The 19,537-nt window shown below is 38.5% G+C and overlaps 1 protein-coding gene across 7 annotated transcripts in view; it reads right to left on the bottom strand.

Moving 5' to 3' along the window:
- Nucleotides 1-1,269: 1,269 nt before the first annotated feature.
- The window catches only part of cdkl5 (cyclin dependent kinase like 5), a 40,571-nt gene continuing 22,303 nt past the window's right edge, over nt 1,270-19,537 (bottom strand). For 2 of the 7 annotated variants that reach the window (XM_072380859.1, XM_072380860.1), the window contains exons 9-21: nt 17,868-17,970; nt 16,522-16,608; nt 16,021-16,101; nt 15,767-15,942; nt 13,481-14,319; nt 12,880-13,220; nt 11,006-11,107; nt 10,576-10,681; nt 8,734-8,866; nt 8,031-8,136; nt 6,667-6,828; nt 4,462-4,704; nt 1,270-2,146 (exon numbers count right to left, since the gene is read on the bottom strand). In XM_072380859.1, coding sequence (XP_072236960.1) covers nt 1,739-2,146; nt 4,462-4,704; nt 6,667-6,828; nt 8,031-8,136; nt 8,734-8,866; nt 10,576-10,681; nt 11,006-11,107; nt 12,880-13,220; nt 13,481-14,319; nt 15,767-15,942; nt 16,021-16,101; nt 16,522-16,608; nt 17,868-17,970 — 2,887 coding nt within the window. In that variant the 3' untranslated portion in view covers nt 1,270-1,738. The remainder of the gene's footprint in view (nt 2,147-4,461; nt 4,705-6,666; nt 6,829-8,030; nt 8,137-8,733; nt 8,867-10,575; nt 10,682-11,005; nt 11,108-12,879; nt 13,221-13,480; nt 14,320-15,766; nt 15,943-16,020; nt 16,102-16,521; nt 16,609-17,867; nt 17,971-19,537) is intronic. The other 5 variants (XM_072380863.1, XM_072380862.1, XM_072380861.1 and 2 more) reach the window with 5 other exon arrangements.

The raw sequence follows: 19,537 nt of genomic DNA, 5'->3' as shown, positions 1-19,537 counted from the left end.
AATGCACACAGAAGATGTCGACATGTATTATAGGATAATTCTAGTGTTTTTCCAATGATTTATATTGTCAGCTAAGTCCAGTGAAAAAGATCAAACTGACCCGGTTATAGAGGGAGGAGTGCACCACATTTAATTCTGATGGCTGAGTACATTTATCGTATGGTTTCAATATTCTACTTAATATTTCAGGAGCAATTTGGACACTTTCTTCTACTAGATTCATGTGAAAGCCAGATTTAAAAATCTAAGACTGAGATTTGATATGAAACAATACAGTTAATAATTCCTGCTGTAATTCTTTACAAAAAGGCAGCGCGTCATTATGGCCCCCTGTCATGTTTCAGATGTCTACAGTAATACTAACACTACAGGTTTTTTTGCCACATGGCTGACTTAATGCAGGATGACCTACAAAGCTCCTTCTCAGATACCAAATGATTTTAATTCTACATTTATAATAATAATAACTAACAACATAATTATAAAAATGAGATGGCATTTCAGCATTAAAGCATAACCAGATTTATTCTTTAAAATCTGTCATTACTTTTTGAAAAGATCTTAAATCCTTTAAAAGTTCTATCTCATGGTTGTTAAACCTCAGTTTAAGAGGCTAATCTCTCTGATGGATGTGAGAGATGCCTGTTACTTGCCATTAAGGCTCTAGACAAACCCAACATGGTGGCATGGAGCTAGAAAGCGGTTGACATTGATAAAAGAAACTGGCGACACAAAATGAGGCTTACTTTAAAATGGCGACAGCCGAAATGGGACATAAAGTGTGCTGTCAGTAACAGTATATAAAGCACAAAGCCTAACAGTCTCACTCTGGCTGATCTGCTACTGAGCCCTGTTGATAAATATAGCCCGACTTGTCTCAAAACTTCAAACTGATGTCGTGAAGGTGATGGGCAGATCTGAACTAGATGTAATGTCAGAGATTTGATGTATTCATCAGTATTTCTTTTTACAATTTGATGAAACAAACAGAAAAAGGGGAAAAATGAACACAACATAAAAAATATTAATAGCATCATTTGAACAAAAAAAAGAAGACATTCACCATTATTAGATATTCCTTGTGACATATTGTATTATCAACACATAAATATCTATGCATTTCTCTGTGTTGAAACTAAAGCTCTTGCAATTACACATTTAATCCTAAATTACCTTATAATATTCCCATAAAGCCTACATACTGTGTCATTTATAGCTTATATCCTTGAATTTAAAACAAATAAATATTTAATAAATAATATCGATATAAATCTTTCTTTTTTTTTTTTTTTTTGCTATTATCAAATATGAGAACTTGAAAAACATTTGAGTTTATTGGCCACTGGTGGGCATCTGAAGAGTTGCAGTAGTGTCCTGTGAGCAGAAGATGGCAGCAAACAGGCCACGTAGGCAGTGTCTCCTTTTAGGAAAAATCGTTGTCTTCTGATGTAAGTAGAGAGATAACAACAGCTGATGCAGTACTGGCATCCTGATAAGGTGCGGGCCCTTCCCTGTCTTTATCTCCCTACAAGACACTGTAATCGATGTTTGGCTTGTCAGCGTCTAGACTTTTTAGATTTCAGAGATGTGAGAATCAACAGATATTGACATTTCTGGATGAGGAGTTGATCCAGTAAAGTGGGCTTTTCTGTGAATTTTTCCTCCAGTTCTAAGATCTCTGTGTCTGGCAGATGCAACCAGGTTGGAGCCATATTGGAGGAGGTATGGTTTGTAGGTGTTACAGGGCTGTCTCCTTCAGGTCATTGAGGTTTGGCATCCTGGTGCGGGACGCTCGGGTAAAGGTGGGTCCGTTCTGTCCCGGTTTGATGCCAAGTTGTTCAGGTGTGAACTGAGCACCCTCCGCTCGTTGTAAAGCAGACACATGCCAGCTGGACTCGATCTGTCCAGGAAGGGGGTAGCTGGCCTTGCGGTTTTTAGCCTGGTTGGAGCTGCTCACCCCAGAGTGACCCCTGCTCTCGGTGTGTCCTCGACCCTCGGGGTAGCCTGCTTTGGAGGAGGGCTGAGGTGGGTTGGGGAGGGCACCTTGGAAGCGGAAGTCTGGAGGAGGTGGAGGAGGAGGCTGTCCTTGAGTTGAGGAAGAAGGGGAGAGATGAAGGAGTCGGCGGAGTGACTTGAGGGGTTGGCTCTGGTAGGACGGACAGAGAAACACTGATAAGCACATTTAGATCATTTCTTAAAATACAAAAATCAGATGAATTAACTGGTTTGTCAATGTGTCAATCAAATACTAAAGACATACTTCTATAAGAGAATCTCATAAAGTAAAGTTTGAATTATTGTTGCTGTTTTTCAAAGATGAACACGAGAAGAATGCAGAATGTGTTTCTACAAGACCGATAAACCTTTCCCAATCTTGGTAGATTTAGAATTTCAGCTGCTCAACAGTTCATAAAAGACTCAATAGGCCTGCTTTCTTGTTTTTTTTGTTTGATTGCTGAAGATCTACATATTTTCAGTGAGTGACAGCTTTGGATTGCAGACAGGCCAGTTCAGACTCTTTTGCTACACAGTCATGCTATTATTAGATGTGCAGAATGCAGGTTAGCATTGCCTTTCATCATGTATGTATGTATGCTCTCACAGATGTTACACACGCCATGTACATCAATGCACCTCCAGACCATCATAAACGGTGGTTTTAGAAGTGTGCACTGATGAAAGGATGGCCCCTTTTCTATTTGATCCACATGATTTTCAAAAAGAATTTAAGATTTTAATTAATCAAGCAGTTTTTAACCTTACCTCAGTCAAGCCACAAAAGACTTCCTCTTGGTTTTTTTCACTTGATATAGTTTTAACTTGTATTTGTGGATGGAGTGTGTTTTTCAGATCCCATGAAGTGACTCTAACAATAGAAAAGGGTCTGATTTCAATCATGGCTCCGAGCCTGAAGATTGCTGCCATACAGTATTGATTTTCAACATTGTTCTTTGCCTGATGTTATTTCTGCCATGCTTCTCAGTGATTTAATGCGACCATATATTGGATATGATAAAACCCTCAAATTCTTTGCAATCAGTTGTATATAAACATTCTTAAATCAAATGTTTGCCCTCTCGTTCACTGCATTGTAGAATTAAGGTGCTGAAGTGATGAATCCTTCCCCACCTCTTCTTCTGAGACCGTCTCTGAAATGTTTTTTTTATATGCTGACCTGTCGCCAGTTAAACTAATTAGTTGATGCAGGGATCAAATTCAAAATTAGTGATTACAAATCTGGAATAATGCTCAGTTTCAACATTTGCTAACTTTGTACTGGTTTCAGTTAAATACATGGTGTAAATTGTTGCATCTTATTCGGTAATGTAGATCAAAGCTAGCTAAAAATGAGCATTCCTGGTGGGCCCATTGTGACTACTATTATGCCACTTAATCTCCTCAACATGTCCACATTTTACTTTCTACATTTTGACTTCAGACCGTCAGGATTGCATCAGATGATATGGACGCAGTCCCCTTTGTCCCTAATTGTCTAAACTAGTTGATACCACACAGTCTGACATCAGAAGTTCTTTTATCATGTCAAGATTAAAAAAGAAAGGTGCTGGAGAGTGAGGCAGCATCATTTTTCATCCTAACTAAAATTTTCCAACAAGGCAAATGAGCCTAGGCGTGGCTATGCAAGGTAAAGAAATAGATGATGATGTAATTATTGTGGAACATCACGTTGTCAGCATGATGCCAAGAAAAATATTAAGTCACATGATTCAAATAACATTTGAAGAAGAAATATTAAACAGGGTCTCTAAAGATTTAAAGAACGACCTGCATGTCCAATAAAATAATCTCTTCAAATGTTTTTGTAGCCTTTGAGTAACCCAGTGCCGTGCTGAGAATGTTAATAAACCTGAAATTAATCATAAAGACTCACTGCTGAGACAAAAGGTAAGAGATACATTTAAACAAATGTGTTATTGCAGTTTAGTAGAAAACAAACATTATACTCTGATGGATTCTACGTGATATTTACATGTTTAGACTCTAATGCTTACATTTGTAGATTCAAAAGACATCAGAGGTCTATCATGTTAATCAGAGTGAGCTAATCTAATATAAGAAGTTGTATTTATATATTTCAGAAATAGAAGGTAATTGCCTTTATATTAATGATCAAAAGCTAAATAATAGGTTAAAGTTGTTTAGTAAATAACTCACGGGGTCAGGAGAATTAAAGTGTCATTTTAACTGCTCTCTGGGCTCTAAGTCAGTGTACAATCTCAGTCATCCAGGACATGGTAATCCTAAAATCTTGAATAAGGGCAACTAGATTAGTGTTTTCACATGTGTCATCAAAACCACCTGACCAATGTGTGAAACTCAAGTCTTTTGGAAGAGAGGTGAAATGTCTTCAAGAACCAGGAAAAGAAGTCCAGTCGCCCCAATTCAAGCTCTTGGGATTTCTCTAACTAACAAAACCCCAAATTTAAAGTAAGCACATACCTGAGAGTGAGAGTCCACCTGCTTGTCTGGTGGCCATTCATTGACTCTCTCCCTCTCTCTCCCTCTCTCCCTCTCCCGCTCCCTCTCTCTCTCCCGCTCTCTCTCCCTGTCTCGCTCTCTGTCCCGGCTCTGTTCCCGGTCTCGGTCTCGGGATCGCTCGCGGTTTTTCCGACGGCTGCTGTGGTGAGACGACGACTTGGAACTCCTCTGAAGGGACAGATGTTCTTGTCCATTTCCAGTAACCTGACAGTTCAGAAAAAAATGGATGTCAACAAATCTTCAAAATATCTACTGACTGTAAATTTTGTGAAAATGTCTATAGTCATTTTCATTAGATGTCACATCTCACATCCTGGAGATGTTCTACATGCCCCCCCCCGACAAAAGACAAAACACGAATAGATGATGATGGTGATTAGTCATGACCTTGTACATGAAAAAATGCAGCAGTTCAAAGCTCTTAGCACAAAATATGGGTGAACTAATAGATCGATTCTGTATCAATTATTGTGCTGACGAGCTTTGAATGATGGATAAACCATTATTTCAAATTGATGTTTTGTCCGATCAAAATGCCAATAATAAAAACAGATTCAGTATGCAATAAATAACACAGAGAAGCGGCCAACTTCTACTTATTTGATTCTGAAACTACTCTGTCGACATGGAGAAGTTTTACACGACAACAGGATGGATTTTATCAGAACAAATTGAAAACTCACCTACCTCCATCATGGTTCTAAATGTTGTAGTAAAATTAGGCTTTTGATTATATATTTAATCAGTCATTTTTCTGGGGCACAAAAATTGTAAAATACAATTCTTTAATATCAGAAAATATGTCTAATTTATCTAGGTTTAATAAATTCAATATAGGACCACAGATATAAATACACCCATGGCTTCCTGTGGACAAATCAGTGGGCCCACATCGTAGAGGTTTGGATAAAGCACCAATTTCTCACAACGCAGGAGGCAGAACTAGAATTTGGTGAAACAAAACTCACTTTCATTTTCTGCAGTCAAGTGAGTTACACATCACCATGAACAGAGAGGATATTGTTCAAGACAGTCCTTGCTCTAAAATCCTCTCTTTCAAGTTTTCACCAGACAACATGGACAAAGACCAGCCTTCAGGATGAAAAGGTTTTTGGTCAGATGGCACAATGATCCAATTGTTTTAGCTCCAAAATCCAGAGAAATCTGGAGGATTAAAGGGGAGGCCTTAAGCCACCAAACCACTGACTGTAAAGTAAGGTGGTGTCAGCATTGTGCTTTGGGTTGGTTATGCTGCCAGTTGATCTGGTAATTTGCACAAAATGGACTGGGTTTCTTAACAGGATGATGAACACAAACACACATCAGAAAGGGTTCTATAATGTACAAATCAAGATAAAATCAAACGTTTTACTTGACTTGAGCCCTGAAAATTTGTGAACTGTGTTTGTGCATTTCAGGAAATCAACCAATTTAACTGAATTTCCCCACAACTACCAAAAAGAGTTACACAATTTCAAAATCACACATGAAACCAAGTATACAGTAAGTGGTGTATTTAACTGTCATCCTTATCCTGTATCAATTGTGAACTTGTATACCCAGTTTTTAAAATCTATTAAAGATGTTGCACATCATTCTGCCCCAGAAAAAGAGAGTTCAAATAGATAAAACCAAATATATAATATGTTCACAGTGACTGTTTGCAAACTTTTGTCTTGAACTGCATGCAATTATCCAATGATCAGTTACTAACCCATGAAAAGAGTTTAGTGATGCTAAAATCGATCTACAATCAACATTGCCATCCAGCTCCAGATATGGCACATTTTTCATGAATTATCTAAAAAAAAAAAAACATATTTTTCTAGTATGACCCTGGATGTGTGTGTTTCTGTGCTGGAAAATCTTCACGATCCTGATATGGTACAATATGAAATTGTAGGCCTCACAAACAGGACAAACTGCAGCATGGAATTAGTGTTTTATAATGCAATGTGAGTGCCAGGTGACTGCATCTGACATACATTACAGCAAGACAAATGGATGCACAAAATGGCGTGCAGTTTTAGACTCTGAACATATTTGAAATCCTTTCAATTTGAAAAATGTCTCAATCAGTCAATCAAACTTCTGAGAGGATTTCAAAGCAGGTTCGGTGCGTGCAGTGTCAGTCAGCATGCAGCCGAGGTGTTGAGGTTAGTTTACTGGTGAGGCAGGGTAGGGCGCGGTAGGCTGATGTTGTACCATAGGCGAGGCCACTACAGGTAGGACTTTGACAGCTGAGTTGTGCTTTAAGCTATTCTTAGAGCTAAAAAGGGGGAAAAGGCTTTTCTTGATGCTGGGGTTTCTCCCGTCCTCCATGTCCGTCTGTGGAGGAGAAGACGCATAGCCACAACCTTCAAACAACATGTCTGACAGTAAACAGGATAAAAGGCTGCAGGGATTGATCATAACCTTCTTAGGAAATATAACTTCAGAAGAAACATGGATTTAAAAAGGATCAATATTGGCAATCAATCACAAAGATTGATACTTGGAGGGATCAGAGAGGGTAGAAAAATATTCTGACACCTTGTACCTTATTTTCTCAATTCTGAAAATTCTGCGTGTTATAAAAGTATAAATTGAAGAAATAAGTCACACATGTTGTTGGGAAGTAAAACCAAATCCCAAGTTTCTACCTGCACTGAACTGAGTAATGTTTCCATACATCCCTATAAGGAATTATGAGTGATACAGGTATGAAAAATATCAGAAAATCGGTTAATATAATACACTAATATAAAGAATTTAGAGCCAAGTGAAGTGAAAACAAATTCAGCCAACTAATAATAATAATTCTGTTACACAAGCTTATGGTTGACTGGAGAGATTAAAAATAAAACAAAAAATAAAACAGAACACATGTACCAGTGAGGACACTGTCCTTTATTACTTCCATTGTTTAATCTTCAATTGCACTCTAAAATCCTTTAATGCCACTCTGTCCTCTTCTTCCATAACAGCTTTATTTTAGAAGTGGATGGAAATATAATTTGTTAAACAGTTCAGTGAGAATGTGGCAAAATGCTCTAATTTTGGTTAAAAGCTTGACCTTTTCAGGTGAACACAGACATTTGGGAGAGCAATTTTACATGGTTACCTTCATTGTCTCTTTCATGTATGTTTTGCTGAGCTGGAGCTTTTCATTAATCTGTTTGACTGTCTGGTTGTTTGCATCTGTTGTGTTTAATTGTGTTCCCACATATCAGCCAATTACCTGGTGAGTTTAACATTATTATTACCAAGTATGATGGCAGAGATTATGAAACCTATGGTGTAATAAATCAGAATTACTCATTAGCACATCAGGTGATTAATAGAAGTCTTCACTTGCACAGTAATTGCACAATTACACATCAATGATGGCAGAAAATGAACAAATAATCCTTTTAAACTCTTCCATTCTGAAAACCCCGTTGATCCGTGTTAGCACTCAAATATACTTAAAAGCAAGGGAAACAGAACTTGGAATTCACAAAAATATTTTGGCATGCTCTACATGTATGACAGCATAAAAAAGATCTTACGATTTGGGCCTTTTTCTTTTTCTTTTTAATGGCTCTGAAGAAGCCTTGTTTTTCCTTTTCTTTGGTGGGCTCTGGAGGATTCATGACCATCGCTTCTGCTGCACTCCTGCAGAGGACATGTGGAGAGGTTTCTGTCATCACAAACTCATTAATAAATGGTGACTTTCTCTAAAAAAGTGTTTCATACATCTGAGAACAGCCCAACTACTGTAGACGAGGTGACAAATAGCAAACCTATATAGCACTAAACAGAAAATAGCTACTGAGAAAAACAGAGAAGCACAGTGAAGGATTTTAACTTATGCTGAATTAGTCAATTCAAAGTCTTCAAGATAGTTGATAATGTATTTTCTGTCATGAAAGAGTTTATATCTTAATAACAATACAACTGAGTGATCTTGAAAGATCTAATAGATTTGAATTGGCGTTAATGACAGACCTTCATGAGACAGTGAGGACAAAACATGTCAAAATGTTTGACATGGAGGAGGAATTTCATATATAGCAAGAAAAGTATCAAGAAAAAAAACTAAAACTTTTTTTCTTCCTTTAGTGTGTTGCATCTCCAAGGCATTGTCCACTTTACAGCAGATACAAACTGACTGATTGTATTTTTAGTATTTTGTACTGAAAAGTCCCATTAATTTCCTTGTACGTATTGTACATACATTGTACACAGTCAGCTCAACAAATCAGTTCTCACCAGTCAAAAGCTGTCTGGCGTTTGGAGTGGTTCGCCATGGCAACTGGGTCACCGGCTACAACAGGTACTGGTCCTCGACCCGGACCGACACCTTCATGGAAAGAAGAGGAGTTATCCGGTCTGGGAGAAGGGACTAAGGAGAAACAAGGAGGAGAGAAAATAATTGAAAGTGCATATTTCTACTGCTTTCAATGAGAAGTGTTTGTATTTAAAGGGAGAAGACTTTTCCTCTAAATAATCTGTGATGTCTAACAATATGTTTATTGCTGATATTTTCGATGCAAATTATAACTGAGCAAATATTTTTCCTCTTATATTTTAGATGCCTCCTTGTTTCATTGTTAAATATAAATCAAAATGACGGGAGGATATCTTTATTACCTCATTTTTACAAATTTATGTTATCAATTCAACTTTGAAAACCCAGTATTGGGCTTAATGCTTGACTTCAAGAGGTCTGTTCTGACTTTTATTTGCCTTTAGGCCAACAACACTGGAAGATATTCATGAGCACATCAGATTAAATGATCAGAACAATGCAGGATTATTTATTATCTATATCTTGTACGTTGTCTGCTTTTAACCCTTTAATAAACTTATTGAGAGACAAGCAAGTTTTTTTTATTTCCTTCAATAATGATGCCATGCCATTATAGCAATAATGCCATAACATGTATTCACTTTTAGCTTTATATACCTAAACCAAGTTGTAGATATTACTGTGACAAATTATTGTGTCTCAAAATGTTCTCAATAAAATAATAGAGCGGGACATTAACGAGCAAATCTACATGATAACATCACTTTTTTTCTTTTTCTTTTTTTAAATCAGGCTAATTCTGCAGTTATACATGGATGCCAATATTGGCTGGTCGGTCTGCCAATTCATGGACAACCTTAGATGAATCCTGCTGAATTATTGTCCCTTGAATCTCAGCTGTGAACATGGTTATCATTTGTGCTGTACATCCATATTATATACTTATCATTGTAACTGTAAGTTTGCTCATGTGATCATTAAGCTCAAAGAACCACTGAGACAAGGTGCAGCTTCGCAGTGTTGCAAGCAAATCTGACTCTAACATTTGTGCTTATTTTTGTTCAGTTTTATTCTTGTTAATCCCATTTAAATAAAATTATTTCTGTTGGCTTGTATTTGTGTTTCATCTTGTCTAATTTCAGTCAGTGTTAGAGAAATCATCTTGCATCAGACTTTTTTTTGTTCAGTGCTATATAAATACAGTAAACTTGGCTCTCCTAAAATAACTTGCCGGTACCACGTGGTACATACTTTTTGACGGGATAAATGGGGGAACCAAATGCAGAACACAGCCAGGTAGAATCCAAAAGGCGAGGTTTAGAAAATGAAGTGGAAGTCAAGCACAGGTAATCGGTTCATGAGGTATTTTACACAAGAAAGTAGTTGGCAGAGACAAAATCCAAAAACAGAGAAAAATCCAGAAACAAACGATATACATAAGGGTGATACAAAATGCAAAAAGCACAAACAAGCTAAGGTCATACACCCATTAGGAAAACACGTGGATCTGAGGCTGCAAAGCCTTAACAATGGAACTTGGACAATCTGGCAGCAAACAATAGAAACTAGGAAGTATATATACAGAGTATACACAGCCAGGTGCGGATGGCGGGAGCTGAACAGGTGTGGATCAAACAATGGATGCAAAACAGAAATGAGAAAGGACAATATACATTTAAAAAACAAAACAAAACAGGAAGTGAACAAAAAAGCTGACTTAAATAAGAGTAAACAGAAATTCAAACTGAATCAAATTCCAAGCCATGATGCACTTTGTCGTATGATAAATCCTTGTTCTTTACCTCTGTAGAAGCTGCCCACTCTCCGAGGCATGGACTCGGTGAAGATCATCCGGTTCTCTTTGGAGGAACCTCCATCCTCACCGTGAGGGTCGTGATACATCCCAACCTAAGAAATACACACACATCACCCAGGAACCCATGCACACGTGGACACACACCCACACAAAGTTCCTCAGTATCTTCAGATTTTTAATTAATAATACCAATTATCTTTTTCTACCAGTAGCTATCACATTCTCTACTGGCATTCATCACAAGACAGTCAGGACAATCTTAGAGCCTTTCAGTGAAGTTACATTTATAACAGCGACAACGTGCAGTGAGGCTGTTGACCCAACAATAAACAGAAAAAGCTATGGAAACCAGCAGTCAGAAGAGCTGCTGTCTGTTTTGGGTGGGTCGGAGGCAGGGAGGAATCTGGGGGTCGGACCTCATTTTTAGGGCGCTGTGTATGAAAAGCAGCAGTGTTGTCCCTCGTAGAGTCTTTCATGGGGGCACAAGGGTGGCTCATGTCTTTAGGGGACTGCTCACTCTGTTGGGAAGACGAACAGGTGTGGGTCAAAGCAGACTAGAGAAGCAGCACGAAGCAGTGACAATGATAATGTGAGACAGTGACACTTCCTACACACACTCATTAGCTCATGAAACACTCATACTTGCACAGAGACACATTTTAAATGTACACATTGTAACATATGAAAAAACTGCTATCAATTCATATCTCAAGTAATTGAGCTCCAATACATTTAGGAAAATCAATAATTTCTCTGTATGTGATGTCTCTCATCAACATGCCACACCTGGTGGCATAAATTACAGATGGAGAGCTTCACTCCATCACTCCAACATAATTTTTGTACAGCAATGGGCCTTTGAAACTATCTTCAAAACCAAACAATTTGCAGCTTTGCTGTCAGTAAAGGTGAAACACTGTTGAAGAAAATTGTCCCAGAAAATTGTGTCAAAATGCCAGATTCTTTTTGAAACTTCAATTACTGGTATTGCCCTCCTTGCTAGCCACTGTCCTTCTATAAAATTATCATGTTTGAAAATGTAGTACTGGTAAGTTGTGACCCTTTTTTTATGATTACTCTTTATTGTGCATTTCCAACTGAGTCAGTTTAAATTTAGGGATGAATAGAGATGACAATTTCTCCTTGATTACCCTCTGAATGAAGAAGAATAAGTACATCCTATTCAAATGACTGACTTTTAACATATGAACAAGCAAATACCTGATTTTGTGTGAAACTGTGCCAGCATGTCTGTTATTCTCAAATGACATGAAAATTGAAATGTAGTAGTAGTCTGTTTCATCATTCAATCAAATAAAAAATTTCGGATCAGTCGTATGGGAAAAGACAGCTTCAGAAGGGAAAACCTGGCTTGTGGATAGCTTTAACACACTAAGTCCTTATTTTTAACTTGGATGTCACTGTTCCACACTGACAATTTCCCTTTTTTTATATACATTTCTCTTGTTTTATACATGAACCAAAGACATTCAGTTTAGTTTAGAAAAATAAGGTGACAAATGGATGGTTTGCGTGGAACCATTGACTTTCCATATAAATCATGGAATACAAGGAAGTGCTGTATTTAATATCAAACCATTTTACTTAACCAGAATCAGTTATTTTATGTTGTTAACCCATAAAGCTTTAATGTTCTGCACTCTATGGTTTGATAGAATTAATTTTTCTGTCAATTTCTTATCAATAATTTGTGGAGGTTAACCTAGCTGAGCCATCTCTACCACATAGTTTAGGCATGTTGTGCTAAAAGTGAGTATGTGTACATCCAACTTACAGCAGTGAAAAAAACTAATAAATATACTAAGACTTGAGCAGCTTGTGAAGCTAAGGGGGTACTTACTTTTTACACAGGAGAATTTCATATCTATTGATATTTCTGTTAAAAAAGTGATTTAAATGATTTTCTTTATGGGGCTGCTTGAGTATATATATATATAGACATAGATATAGATATAGATATGCTTATATTTTTAAGTACTGTTAAGTAAAGGATAATTTACTTGTCCATATGTATAAAAAAGCCAGTGCCTTAAATAAGGATGCAATTATTTGTTCCCATGACTTATTTCCATACAATGTAAACTTACTTTAAGCTGTGATACTGTATAACGGAACTGTAAAAATGTTAAAGCAAAGACTGTTCAGAAAGTATTCATTACTGAGTTCAGACCACAAATCCGCTGTTACCATGGAAACAGTGACATCTCCAGTGGTATAATCCAACCACGTTTTTCATACTCAACACCACACCCCCAGGACTGTCACTGACCCTCATCGTGTCATCGGTGCAGTCTTCTCTCGAAGAGCTCACAGAATGTCCAGTTAGGGTGGTCCGGTGCTGCAGCTGCGGAGAGAGAACCTGGAGGCTACTAGCTCGTGTTGGTATCGCCTGCCCAGGCGCAGGCAAGCCCGCCATCCCACTCTCAACCCCATGTGGTCGGTGGCGTTCCCTTCTCACATACATGGAGTGGCGCTGAGGTCGTTGCTGAGAGGAGAAGGGAGAGGTATAGCCCAGGCCATAATGATAAGACTCATGTGGGGAAGGCAGAGTGTGAGTGGAGGGCATCCCTGCTCCTCCTGGGTCTAAGAGGTCTGGAGCACCAACATCTTCTAGAGAAAAGAGCAGAGTTAAAAGTTCGAAGCGCTAAATACATATTTTCTTTCTCAACAACTCAATAATCTATTTAGATGATCATTTGTTAAGCGTATAAAATAAAAGAAATTTGCTTGTCCAAGGTTTCTTTTTTGTGTTTTGTTGATTAACCATTACTCATCTCCAAAACTCTAAAACAATTTTTTTTTTAATTATTTAAGTTATTTAAGTGGAGAATTAATTGACTCTGGAGCATTAATTAGATTTTTAAACCTACCTGGTGCTAAAGATTTATGTCTGGATTTGTGTCTGGATGAGGAATCGAGTGTGCTGCTCTCCATGCGGGCATTTTGGCTGCTACGAGAGGCGGGGCTGTGCCCAGATCGATCACTGTGCCGAGCAGAGGGGCTGCCAGGGGGCCCAGGAGGACCTGAAGGAGTGTTAAGGTCCAAACAGCTGGCAGGGAAGAAGCGTGCACTGGGACCCACACCAGCTGTTGTATTGGAATTTGGGTCATCTAGGTGGAGCCGTCCATCGCTAAGGTTCCCCACAGATTTGGCATCGCTCAGAGCACTGTGGCTCTTCGACAGGCTGAGATAAGAGGCAGAACTTTTAGAAGATGAGGACATGGATCCATGGGCAGAGTCAGCCATACTGTGTGGATGCCGGCCATGTTGTTTCTCTGCTCCAGACTGCAGTGTGTTGGTTTTATTTTCCAGAAAAGTGTGGCGGCTGGCCTGCTGCTGCTGCTGCTGCTGCTGCTGAGAGCGAGAAGAGCTTGGTTTGCTGTGGCTGTACTTTGCCCCATGTCCCTGGTCTGGCATTTTTGGGGAGGGTCCCAAGCTGAAATCAAACTCTGTCTTGCCTTTGGCTTCTTTGGGACTGAGGAGATGTGGCAGGTTGTTGTTAGCTAAATCTTTGTTGGATGAGGCAGAGCGATTGAGGGTCTGGGACATGTACTGGCCTTTGGGGTGGAGTGTTGGACTTAAACTGGAAGGAGCTGGTTTGTTACCATTCAGGAAATTCTCATTGCTTAGGTGATGGAGGTCTCCATGGCGAGGAAGGCTGGAACATTCTTTGCTGTTGGAACGACGACTTGAGCTCTTGGTGTGACTCCTGTCGGGGCAAAGTGATGGACACGAAATTACTTTTCATATCAGAGTCTCAGTCTTTTGAATGGAAACTCTATTTGTGTTAATGTTTAAAAAATGCATACTGCCAACAACAGTCTCTCAAAACAAAAAAAATATATATGAATACACAAATAAAGAATATGTGTAATATAACAACAGATTTTAAAAAATCTCCTTTCTGTGCTTCAGACCACATATTTAGGAATCAGAAGTGATTAGCCACTCAAAAACTCATGACATGACACAACCCCATAGTTTGTTTGGAAGCACCTTGGTCGAAAATAATGCAATTCAATGATCTGTTCAGATTTACAACTTAATGTTACGTGACATCTGGAGCTTAGAGTATAATTGTCCAGTATCCTGAATTTCATCTCCACCTACTTCAAATAATGCTCCATTCGTTGTAGCTCTGGAATGTGAACCCTTTTGCTTTTTTGCTTTTCTATTAACAGCAAGTTCTCATTGGCGGTTACATAATTCACTTAGCTTAAAATAGATCTGAACTAATAATACTCCCTACAACAACCTTATCTGAGTCCCCAACCAGGATATATGACTTGTTTTTGCAACATGCTCTTTTTAAATGCAGCATCAACAGGCATGTATGAGCTCAAAACTGGGAGCCATAATTACACCCACACACACACAAACAAAAAGCACAAAGCTCTATTATCAATCTTAAAAGTGGCACATCCCATGGAAGAGAGCTACTCGACAGTACTCCACCCTCTAAACCTGGCTACTATGAACTGATTTGTAAAGAAAGGGAGTTGTTTTACTTTAACCCTGTGGTATTTTGACCAAAGCATGACAAAGACTTTTCATTAAAACAGTTAGGAAATTATGCCAACTTTTGAAAAAGAGGGCATCATATTTCTATTTTAATACAACAGTTTAAAACAATGCTGAAAAAAAGATTTTACATAATTGGGTGTGTACTTTCATATTTCCTCCACATTTACAAAGTCTTTTATGTCTAGTCATGTGAAGACCTGCCAAGTCTTTACTAGGTCTAAAAGGCTTGCTGTGAAAATTAATTCAGTTTTACAGCTTCTATTAAAATGTGCAGTTACAAAATGCTGCACACACACTCACATAAACAAATATGACAACAGAGATAACTGAATAAACAAACTAATAACAACTTAACATGATAACAATATAAAAAGACAGACCAGCCATGAAAAAACGTGACATAGGAAAGAAATAGAAAATGCCCCTCTTTGAAGAGTAGAAGGAAAATGGAGCACCTGGAAAATGCTTCAGGGTCACAGGGAAAACTACAAAACAATGCCAACAAGTCTAACAACTGCATCACCCATGACCCACTTTAAACAGATCTTGTCCAAGCTGAACCAAATTCAAGACTCATAGTAAATATTATGTTATTGCATGAATCCAGACATTCACTCGGGCTGTGGTCAAACCTTGTAGGAACTGTGTTCTCTCCATGATGGTGCGTTTTCCGCTTGGAGGAGCGCGGTGGGTTGGGGGATGCGGGAGAAGGCCTCTCACGCTCTACCTGCCTCAGAGGCTGGAAGACTGGATGGTTCAAACTCTGATCGGTCAGATATCTTTCAGTCGGGTTAAGCAGCAACAGATTCTGTAGGGGAAAGACATTCACTATTTTTTTCCATAACACAACTAGTTTAATGAATTTGAATATATCTTGATATTTTACCTTAATCAAATCCAAGATTAAACCACTCAAGATGCCCTGGTACCTTCTCTCCAAAGTCTGAGGATGACTAACTGAGGGAAACTGCCATACAGACAAACACACAAACACTGGATGAAATCTGTCCAGCTACAGCGTTTTTTGTGCATCGAAGATCCAACATTCAGTAGATGTCGCACCAGTAAAAAGCAGCTCTCAGGTCAAATCACACAGATCACACTAAACAAACTACCAAGCATGCGCACACACTCACACATTCAAAGTCTTGTTCAGCCCTCTGGGACATTTTCTCTTGCTGCTAAACTGAACACCAACCACCTATCTCATGAGTCATAGCAATCCACTCAGTCATGGTGCTGGGAACACTGCCACAAAAGAAACAGATAGAAGGACACAGAGCTGAGGGAGAAGGAGAAGAGATTAAAAAAAGAGAGGAGGAGGATGAGAAGAAAGAGGAAAAAGCAGCAGAGAAGAACAAAATTGGCTGCAGTTAATGTTTCATACCCTGATTCCATGAAATCGTGGGTTGTTGTAGAAGAGTTTCATCTGTTCTGCAGGCAGTGGCCCCAAAACCTTCTGAATGGTGAAGAGCTGGAGGTAAAATGACGTAGCATTGTGGTTAGTAGTATACCACTTTTTTAAGATGAGTGAAATATCTGAAAAGCTCCTTGAACTGCTTTCTTTTTTGACTTATCTATTTATTATCTATTTATTTATTTTTGTAATATTCATGAGGAATTGAAATACAAATCCAAAAGTTGAATGAAGTTGATGCTTGACCATATAAATAGCTATTAGAAGCACAAAAGATTTTTCATTTGGAACATCTGCAGCACAAACTTTCTACAGATTAGGATCATGTGACATAATCTGAATTCACTCTAACTGAGCTATCATTTTGACCTACTGTGATTCCACTTTAAAAAAGACAATCAAAGAAGCTGAAAACATTACTGAACTGTTATCACCTTACAAATTTGACTTTGAGTTGTGTTTCTGGCCATCCGGTGAATGTGCACATTCTTTTTCCTTTTAGCACTGAGTACTCTTCAGGGAAGTAGCTTTAACTTTATTGGCTAAATGCTCCACTGTTCGTCAACTAGTCACTTTTTTATTTTCATGCCTGTCTGCACAGTTGGTCTGTCGCATCCTTCAATACCTATTTGTTGCACAGCAATATGACGTCAATGCAAGTGAAGCAAAACACAAATCTATGACAAATGATCTATGATTACGTTTCAGGGAATAAGTGGTTGTCAGCGCAACTGCATGTGAATTGTAAAAATGGCATTCATAACAGTAGCAGTCGCATTGTAAAAATAATGTATTTTAGCTCCGAAAATGATTGTTTTCAAGTTTTCATTTCTATCTCTAATCAACTAACGTTATTACTATGACCCAACCGAGAAGTGGAAAAAGGGTTTTCGTAATGTGCTGTTATGTTATCAACTGAACCGAAATTAGAAGGGAAAAAACAGCTGTCATATGTAGCATAACCAGTCATGGGTGACATTCAAGGGTGTGAACAATTAACCGATAACGTCCTTTACATCGGAGGACTTGTGGGAACATTGGGGGGAGCTCCGTGGAGCTGAGGGAAGCTGCAGAGGTTTAACAGGTTTCTGTAGATTTGTCACAATGAAAAACATAACTGGGAACAACAACGTATGAAAAGTTGTTAAAAAAGATTCACGATACAACCCTCAGAAATAAAATAGAACTTCTTCTACTAACAATGGGCAAGGTAGGACCTTTAAATATATTGCAGATATCCGATGATGTTACACCTAAAACTATTTCTTATTTTATATCTGCCTGTCTAATTATCTTCATATTGCACCTTTACCAACCTGATCAATCTCGCTTTCCCCTGGAAACAAAGGCTGTCCGTCACTCAGCTCTCCGAGGATACAACCCACCGACCACATGTCCACTGCCTTTCCATAGGGAGCCCTGAGATGGCGAGAAACTGATACATTAGTTTATTATTTCTGCATAAATATTATTCGGGTGAAGAACATCAGCGACCCACATTAATTCAGATCCACAGTAATTAGATAATAGGGTGATAATGACAATGAAAATGAGAGTGACAATGATGGAGTCCCCAGATTAAGTAAAGATGATTACAAAGAGAGGACATTTTTCATGATGCTACTGGTGGAGTGAAAAAAGTATGTATTTTATGTTTCTTGTGGGGAAGCTTATAAAGATGATGGTAATTTCTGAGCAAACAGAGCTGAGGAGCCCGGTGAGAAATGGTGAGCGATCTGGCAGCACAGAAAGCAAAGGAGCGCTGGTGTTGGAGGGAGAGAGTATTTGAGTGGGCGGCATTCAAACACTGTCTCAGCAGCAAATGTTCCAGGGCATTTACTAAATCAAGCTACAGCAGCAAGGATAGATGACGTTCAGCTGTCTTCAAGTTAGAATGGATATTTGATGCAGCAAAAGCACTAAAACGACATGATAAAACATGTTAATAAAAAGCAAAGCTGAAGTTCGATCTCAGGATAGAGAGAGTGGATGTTGGTTCAAGTCACAGCGTTGCAGCAGATTATTCATTTTCTGCTTTCCTAGTGATCTGGGAATGCAGATAAAAAACTAAAAATGGAGATAAACAACACAAAATGGTTTATGGAACTTGCGCACAAGTACACACTAACAGATTGTAGAGGCCATCAGAGGGGGTTCATTGTCCTTCTCAAATGAGTATGGACATGAAATATGGACGTAAAAAGTGGACATTATCATGTAGGAAAATGTATGGAGATGCAGGCAATTGATATGCTGAAGAATCAAAACACTTAAAACTGCAGCTGCCAGTCTGACAACCAACCTTCTTCTGAGTTCTTTTTGGCTAACTGAAGCCAGATCTCCTGACAGATTGTGAAATAACTAGATTGGTCCAGTCCTGTGTCTTGTGCCGTTGTCTTGTCAGGCATTGTAGTTTCACATTTAAGGCAACAAAAAAAATTGCACAACAGAATTTTTTTTCTTACTCTGTTCCCTACACAGACATGGTCTAATTTTGATTCATCAGCACATGAATGTTGTACACATCCATACGTAATCCTACTTGATGATGTCCACTTTCCGTGGCTTGTGCTTCATTGGCTGCAAACATTTATAATAAGGAGTGAGGGGATAGCAACAGACACTAACTTTGAGATTCTTTTCACAGTGTTTTCAACTGTCACTGCACTTTTCTTACCACTGGTGATTCATTTATTTTCTGCGGGGCTCTCAGACGCAAATGCTTAGGGTTCGACAGGGTGTTAAAAGGCGTTAACGGTACATATTACAAATCAGGTGGTAAGACAGTTACTAAAATCAACATGATCACAGCTTACACAGTTGGTGACTCTACCAGGAGTTTGACTGATGGACAACCCATTAAACATGTTCTGATGAGACTGAGCTGTCAACTGGGGTGTATTAAGACTTTAACAAGAAAACTTTATTCAAATTTAGCTCGGATTTGGGTGGAGCGTGCTACTTAAACAGTAGATTTAACAGTACT

Source organism: Leuresthes tenuis, unplaced genomic scaffold, assembly GCF_036924035.1.
Source record: "Leuresthes tenuis unplaced genomic scaffold, fLeuTen1.0.hap1 SCAF_2, whole genome shotgun sequence".
Taxonomy (NCBI): Eukaryota; Metazoa; Chordata; class Actinopteri; order Atheriniformes; family Atherinopsidae; genus Leuresthes; species Leuresthes tenuis.
The sequence above is the reverse complement of the archived record's forward strand: the minus strand, read 5'-3'. Positions and strand labels throughout refer to the sequence as shown.